Genomic DNA, 8,667 nt, shown 5'->3' with positions numbered 1-8,667 from the left:
AGACCCTACTATTACTAATAGAGATAAATTCAATTTTTGTAGTTGAGAATTTTCTTTGCATGTTAATGCAGTGAAAAGTGGTGTAATTGTAACATTGCTGGAAGCCATACTTATAAATTACAAGGCCAGTTTATATGGTTGTAACTATTTTTATAGTTATAACATAGTACATTATATATATTCACCTTAGTCAAACATGATAAAGCATATCTTTGATTGTTTTTGTAAAGCACTACAAACCGTCCGAAATACGTAAGAAATATGAGGCAGCTAACAGAGAACGTGAGGGAAGTGATCCAAAAGTTAAGGTTGGTCTCCCCAGAACTCGATATTTTTAGTTACTGTACTTTCCAAATTATCCTAATCTGGCAAAATTACCATGTTTTATGTTGATTCAACGTAAAATTGCAAGCTTTGTCAGTTAAATAATAATGATTTAAACAAACGCAATCAAAAGTTTGTATTTTTTAATTTTATGATCAACTCTCTGCTATGCTTTTAACAGGTTTCCATTTTGTTTGAAGGCAACGTTAAATTGCATGCTCTATACAACAATTCAATAACTTTAAGCATTGTTTTAGCATGACTGGTGTGGTGAATGGTGATGTTTGTATAGTATGCATGTCAAACAGCATTGTATGCTTTTGAAGTCAATTATTTGAAGAGATTATTTTATAAAAGATATGTGTCAAGTCGATTCTGTTTCATTGCCGTTTGATCAACCTGAAAAAGAGATTTTTCTCAGTTAAATTGCTTGGAGACTGGAGAGCATAATTGAATTTTAAGCAATTGTACACTGTGCTGGATTGTAGGAAACAATATTCTAGAACCTGTATCCATCAAGTTTGTGAATATTGAATCACACCAGTAAAGCCATTGCTCTTTTGATAGATTACTGTATAGCTTCATTCTGTTGCATACAGACTGTATAATCGTTGATTCTGATTGTTAGCCTGACTCATGGCCTGACTGTTAAGTTGAGTATATGTTTGTGTATTGTACAATTTTGTTTAATACCTATTTCACCTTTTCTGTTAAAAAACCAATATATACCAATCATAGTTTTTGTACAAGTTTAGTGATGTTTATTCACGTCTACCAGGGGATTAACAAATTTAGCATGCAGCTCTAAGGCAGCAGAGCTTTCTTTTCATGTGCAATGCTCTTGGATGATTAGTTTATGCTAACCATGATTGCTGCATGTAACAAGAATGCATGTTCCATTGCTGTTCGCTCGCTGAAGTGTTTTCAAGCTTGTTTTTAAAAATCATATTTGATTAAATTTATTGATTAAATGTCAAGACAAGTTCATTTATGACTAAAGGTTCTGGCAACACTAAGATTTGTTTCATAGAATTATTGACGTTGAAACATTGATCTTATACATTTATACAAGTTTACTTGTTGCAAAATTTGAGAATCAGTCCTTCATGTGTTTTTTTTTACTAATATGCAAGAACAAATTTGACAAAGCATACACCAAGGGTCTCAAACATGCGGCCCGTGAGCCGTATATATGCGGTATTTATTTGATCCTCAGAGCAATTTGAGTTGGAGACCCCTGGCATACACAGCAATTGGCTAGTTCGACAAGTTACTCTCATGCCTTCAAAGTTAATGATCCCGGAGTTGTTATGCAAATGAAAATTTATCATCGCTTGGTCTCTTTACAAGTTGTCTTTACAACATTCATTAAATGCATTGTCAACAAATCAATGACTTGGTAACATATTGCAAATGATGTATAATAAATGGTAGTGTTAACTCTATGGTGACAAGATTTTATAAAAAGATATTCATAAGTTGAAAACTTAAATCAATAATAGTTAAAGCGTTGCCAGAACTAACTTGCAAAATCAAGGCCATAGACAGTTAGACACTAATAGATTTCAGTTTAATTTCAAAAACTCAAATTAATTATTGTAAAGTTGCGGGAACTATGTTTGTATAGGAAATATTGAGTTTTGATATACCGGTAGTAAAAATACTTGAATATTTAATTATCCATGTTATTATTTATGTTGCAATATCTAAATGCCGTTTTTGATTTGATAAAAATTGTTTTCTAATTGTAGCATCAACTACTAGACAAGCAATTTAATTTATATACGTTATCTATTTAGTTTAACAACCCTGAAACACCTGGTTATGTTGGATTTGCCAACCTTCCAAATCAGGTGCACAGGAAGTCTGTGAAAAAAGGATTTGAGTTTACTCTCATGGTAGCAGGTATTGCATTTCTTGTTAAAGCCTTGTTAAATAATAAAAGTTTTTTTTTGATTGAGTAAAACTTTCGCCATTGATCAAACGTATAGGACGTTAGGTGATGACAGGTTGAGGCATATCAAGATGGTTTCCGTATTTATCATCATGTGGTAGGCTATTTTCCAATTTCAAGAAGAATAGTTTATAATAATGTAGAAGTAGTAGTAGGTCAGCTTTAATCGCTTTATAAAAACGCTAAAAATGCTTTATATTCTTAAAAAGGAATGGATCTTCCAGGCTTGTGCTTTGCATTTCTTATTTTGCAATGTTTACTGTTTTGACGCCAGTGGTATTTAGAAAGTTATGCTAACAAATTATTGGCAATGTGTAATCATTACAGAAGTTCTTAGTTTAGTAAAGCTTGGACTCTTAAACAATTTGACTTCTACTTGCCATTTCTTGATTAGACTGATTTGTGAAGGAGTATAGTAGTATGGTATGCTGTGTTCCTGCATAGATGAGTGGTTATTTTAGCATTTTAATCTTATTCAGTCTTTAGCGTTGCGAATTATATCGATCGTCTGTGCTACGTTCTTGTGAGATTCTTTTCACATCATTGATTTCGTGACTTGCCGATGCGGTTCGGTGAACCAACAAAATCTTTTAAAAGCCAAGTGGCACAGCACTTAGTTACTGGTTTTGCTTGTTTCGGAAGTCCTTTACTCTAGTGTTCTTCGTATTAGAGCTTAGGTTTTGTTGTTCATAGAGAAAAGTAATGCAACTTGGATTCGTGGACCATGTTGTAATTGATGGTACCTACTTTCTTACGTTGAAAATCATTCGTAAAGCTTCAAAGCGCCCGTTTACTCTAATTTGAGGCCGTATGTTTAGAATTGACTTATTCCCTTTTAGCAATAAATATTTCAATGAATTTCGTCTGCTAAGCTTCACCATTTTTTGAAGAATCAATGCTCCAACACGTACATAGTCGTTTCGACCGAAACTTCTTCATACACTCCAGTCACTTTTACCTGTCGTGGTGGCCTACTTTGTTCGGAGTGTTTTTTTTCTGTATTTGAAGCAGCAGTATCATGTTTAAGTGTATTTATGCACTAAATTATATCAATTTTAGGGCCCAAATTATTTTTACATTATCATCTATTGCGTTTATTTAACCCTTTACAGACATTCTATTTTGATTTGCTAATTCATACGTTATGCAGGAGAATCCGGCTTGGGAAAATCAACTCTAGTAAATAGTTTGTTCTTAACCGATCTCTATCCGGAGAAGCATGTCTATAGTGCGGCTGATAAGGTCAAGCAGACGGTTAAGATCGATGCTAGTACTGTTGAAATAGAGGAGAGAGGGGTTAAGCTTCGGTTGACAGTTGTTGATACCCCTGGGTATGGAGACGCTATAAATTGTTCCGACTGGTAAGAAATTACTTTTGTCTCCCAAACTAATAAAAGTTTTCTTTTTACATCACTTCTGCGTCCAGCAACGTTAAGACAATGTATGAAGTGTAAGAACAATTTTCATTACCTTGATCTGCTTTTACCTTAAGTAAACGGTGAAAAATTCGTCATTAAATCAGCTTTTAAAACATGTTATTAATGTCACCAATCACCATCTATAATGTCACACACGTCAGGTAATGGTAATAAAGTTATTCCTGTCACGCTGCGTGATTTCCTTTGGTTGTTTGTCACGTAATGAACAAAAAAACAACATAAAATAAACACTGCGATCGAAATCAATTTATTTGATACTGTTTGAAAACACATAAACTGGTATTGAGCCTATAATCTCAAATCATTTCCATAAAAAATACGCTTGTGCAATAAATGTACGGTTTTTTATGGACCTGAACCGCAAATGAAACTTACATGATCCTCATTTCCACAGCTACAAGCCCATAATACAGTACGTTGACGACCAGTTTGAGAGGTACTTTCATGATGAAAGCGGCTTGAACCGTCGCCATATTATCGACAACAGAGTGCACTGCTGCTTTTATTTTATTTCCTCGGCTGGCCATGGGTAAGTCACATTGATTGGTGAAGTTACAGCGTAAAAATATCAACTGTTGTGGAAAAAGCCTATTTTGTAACTTATGAAATTTTCAATATCATATTGCACGGCACTTTGTACTGATATAAATTAGTTCAACGTATCATTTATTCTCCATCATCGGATATGATTGAAGCAAGCACTCAAGATTGCTAACTTAATCTTGATTTCATGAAACGCTGTTTTTAAAGTCTCGCGACACGCTTTTTATATGTCGTAGATGCTTGCAAGGAAAACATTGAACTATATAATATAAACGCAACTGAACTGCAATAGCTTTCTTTCCGACTAGCCATTACCTGAAGCAAACACAAGTTACGCTTAAGGTCATCACATATTATTTTATCTTTTGTTTTTCTGTTTCTAACCATTTCGATTATGCCCAATTCGTTGCTCGTTCTATAAAATATTGATTGTATAAATTTGATTTCAGCATGAAGCCTTTGGATATTGAGTTCATGAAAGCTCTACACAATAAAGTCAACATTGTTCCTGTCATCTCAAAAGCTGACACTCTTACTTCCGCTGAGGTAAAGAGGATGAAGAAACGGGTTTTGGAGGAGATCGCGGAATACGGCATCCAGATCTATAATCTTCCGGACGCAGATGATGACGAGGATGAAGACTTCAAAGACCAAACGAGATTGCTCAAAGCAAGTAACTTTGGAAAAAACAAAAACTGTCTGGTTTAAAAAACTTTAAGCTTTTAGATATTCCAATAACAAACAGATCAACATTAGTAACTTAAATTTTTTTTAGGAAAGCATTCCCTTTGCTGTTGTTGGTTCGACCCAGATGATAGAGGTGAAAGGCAAAAAGGTCAGAGGTCGCTTGTACCCGTGGGGCGTTGTCGAGGTGGAAAATCCTGAGCACTGCGACTTTCTGAAGCTGCGCACCATGCTAATGTAAGCCAAACTAATTGTAAATGTGACACTTTACATTTCTCAAGTTTGTTTTTGTCTTTAATTGTAAACTGTAGATTCTCAGTTAACACGTGTATGTGTGTGGAAAGATATATACTGTGGAGTGTTGACCTGGCATACAGTTCTCTTCTGAAATCACTTTTTTCCCCATGCAATCGTTTTTGAATTTCGCACGAAAGACCACTAGACTTTATTCAAACTTTGAAACTCACGAGGGATTTTGCATGTTTATGAAGCCTTGTTGGTTGCCGTGAGTGCAGGAAAACGTATAATCAGGAAGTTGTGCTAAGTGGAGTAGATTATGCTTTTTTGACACCTACGCAAGATCGGGCATACGCTTTTGACAAATAAAATGGCCAACTCTGTCTGGTACAAGGAAGCTACTTATATGCAAGCGGTGTTGTTGAATTCAGGTAGCACATTTATAGAAGTGGATGGCTGGGTCACATGTTACACATGTCATCTGAGAACAGAACTCTTGTAACGGTCACAAGAGTCGCACGAATAATGACAAAGGGCTGTTGCTATGATTAGGCGGTGATGCGCGTTGATTAAACGCAACCTGGTGCGGCATTGTTTGCTATAAAAGCTGTTGGTGTTTGCAGCACTCACATGCAAGACCTGCAGGAAGTCACACACGACTTGCACTACGAGAACTTCAGAGCCAGGAGACTGCAATCAAAGGACCCGAGTGACGTGCAGTGAGTGTTTTGTTTTTCCCTCTCATGGAAAGTACTCATGGAAAGTACTCGTTCCTCATGGAAAGTACTCGTTCAAGCGATGGCTAAAAGTTACAATTAAAAGTCAAAAATGTTTTATAACCTTCTTTTAACAATTCCTGCAAAGGTCAACGCGTTGTTTTTTCTTTTGATTGTTTTTGCCTATTAATATAACACCTTCACTAGGCTACTTCAGTTATAAGTAATCTAACGTATAAATATAGTTTGACATATCGAAAAAATATATTTGCTGAACAATCGCGCCCTCTTTTAGGCTTGAAACATCAACCTCAAGTGCCAGTGCAAGCGACAGAGCTTTACAGGAGAAGGAAGCCGAGGTAAGCAATGGCGTCTGCGCTGATTCTATAAACTTTATGTCAAAGCAATCTCATTGTCAGTTGCTTGATATGAACCCTTGTTTTTCGCAAGTCTACGAAGGTATAAATGAAGTAAACTGAGCTTTGGACAGCACAGTTCAGTGTAGCTTGTATGAGCTAAAGAAGTGGTTTTCAAACCTTTCATTCTTGTTTCTGTTCTGCCAACTTTTGATAAGTTCAGTTGTTCATCCTGAAGTTTCACAACGAAATGTAGATTGTCACCTTGCGATAACCCATCATTGGATCAGATGGCTGAAAATCTTGCAGCACCACGTTTGTCGTGTTTCTGCTGTGGCATAGTTCAATCGAGACCCTAGTCTTGTTGGTCTTACTCTATGGTCTGAATTTTTAACTGATCTTATGACTACTGAGCTTGAGCAGTGGAAAGCATTGGACGGTTTTGTTCATTGCAATTGTGAAAATTGAGTTGCTTGTTTTTTTTTGTTTTCAGCTTCGTCGCATGCAACAAATGGTGCTTCAGATGCAAGCACAGATGAAGGCTCAGAGCAAGCAGCAAAATCCGCAGTCGTCCAAAGTCATGTCTCACCAAATCTGATTTCAAATTCTAACTGATGAAAAAAAGTCATTAATCTCCTCAGTTTGATACTTTCGCGTCGTAGAAAGGCAAGAAATCAATTTCTTGTCATGATATCATACAAATTTCCGCTTCTTTTTGAAACATTATTCCTCAGACTGCAAACTTCACGTCATCTTGTTCAAATTTAGGCTTCTAGTGTACTGGGTGACTCATCCCAGCCAATAAAAATTACCTTTTTCATGGCGTTTCAACGTCTAGCGACGTTGATATGATCTGAAAAGAGGGGCTTTTACTGACATAGACCAAGTCAATTTAATCTTTTTACGTTGATTCAATGTACGAGATGGTTAATTTGACAGCAATAATTACTATGAATCTGCAGCGTTTATTGCAACGACGTAATCCGCATGTTATTTCCATCAAGTTTCTTCCAAAATGCAGTGGCTTAAGTTTTTGTTGCAGTACATTAGAATAACGTAAAAACAATGCAATCGAACATTTGAAACTAAGCATGTATCAGTTGTATCTATTTGCAAGTATAAAATAACGTTGTTTTCATGTATCGTCAATAAGCGCAAAATTTTATTCAACTTTTCAGTTCAGTTTTACGTTGTTGAAACGTTTGTCAACGTAAAAGTTGTTCCTTCTCAGCCGGGTTTTTTTTTATGCCGAAACCCAACTACATTTCTGAAAAGTTGTTTTCATACATTCTTGGTTCTTCCACACTGTTGTTGTATAAATCTATCATTGACCTTGCATCAGTGTATCAAGTTCAAAGCCTGAAACGTGTTATCTTCCATATGCTGCCAGTTTAATTTTATAACCATTTGCACTCTAATAGAAACATTGAGATGGTCTTTGTTTATTTTGTCAACATTTGACCTGTCACTAAAATAAACAAACCGTGTCCTGTTTCTTTCTATGAAGTCATAACCTATTTTTATGCTCACATATATATGTATAACTACACTGCTAACTTTTATTGTAGTAATCGTTATTAACAATCTACGAAAGCATTTACTAGTATTGAATGTGCTTGCTGTCTATTTCGCGTCAATAGATGTGAAAACTACGGTACCTTGCGATTGCCATGCAAGTATGTTTTCGGTGCAGTTTGTAAATATATCAAAAGTTCGATGAAGAATGTCGTTTCTACTGAAAACAAGTGCGAGCAGGCGCGGATTTATGGTGGGGGGCTCGACCCCCCCCTCGAAATTTTGTGAGAAATTGTTAAAATTGTATGTTTCCGCATCAAACGGTTTGATATGCTTCTAAACAGCCAATATCAGTCCCACGGGGACTTAACTTATCCCGGAGAAAAAATTTTTTTTGTTATTAATATGGTTGAAATTATCCATCGATCAGACTCCGTTATTTTCTTCTGATTTGCAGATTTTCTGTCCCCCCCCCCGAAAAAAAACGCCTAGATCCTCGCCTGAGTGCGAGGTAGAGGTTGCTCTGTGCATCGTTGCAAGTTATGGTTTTCATGAATTAAAGACATCCCAAAATTTGTTCTTGTAATAATGTTACTCTTGACTAGGCAAAGGTCTTTGGCACGATACGCAAATATCTTCCAACCCAGTCCGGTAGAAATGTTTCAACTCTATCGAATTGCGTCAGAATCACCGAATTTTCAAAAACTTTGGAATTATTGTGAAATCCATATCAATCGAGTTCAGCTGACGTGTAAAATATTCGAAAAAAATGGCAAGGATTTGCGCGTCGAATCGGTGCGTTTTCTGTGGGGTCGTACGAATGACTTGTGTTGGTAACCGGTAGTAGTTTCGTTTGGCACTTTCATAGGTTCAGCTTGTGATTTTTAAGCCTGGTTTTA

General features: G+C 36.1%; 1 protein-coding gene across 1 annotated transcript; it reads left to right on the top strand.

Annotated features, from left to right (window-relative positions):
- Positions 1–279: 279 nt before the first annotated feature.
- LOC145771533 (septin-2B-like) lies at positions 280–7,977 on the top strand. The gene is made up of 9 exons (XM_082583231.1): positions 280–308; positions 2,124–2,229; positions 3,429–3,639; positions 4,112–4,246; positions 4,710–4,929; positions 5,036–5,181; positions 5,805–5,900; positions 6,193–6,256; positions 6,747–7,977. Exons 2-9 carry the CDS (start codon positions 2,220–2,222, stop codon positions 6,849–6,851), a joined length of 987 nt encoding a protein of 328 aa, XP_082439357.1. The 5' UTR covers positions 280–308; positions 2,124–2,219; the 3' UTR covers positions 6,852–7,977.
- The last annotated feature ends 690 nt before the right edge of the window (positions 7,978–8,667 follow it).

The sequence above is a fragment of the Aplidium turbinatum genome, chromosome 6 (genome assembly GCF_918807975.1).
Source record: "Aplidium turbinatum chromosome 6, kaAplTurb1.1, whole genome shotgun sequence".
Classification (NCBI taxonomy): Eukaryota; Metazoa; Chordata; class Ascidiacea; order Aplousobranchia; family Polyclinidae; genus Aplidium; species Aplidium turbinatum.
This window is presented reverse-complemented; position numbering and strand designations above follow the sequence as displayed.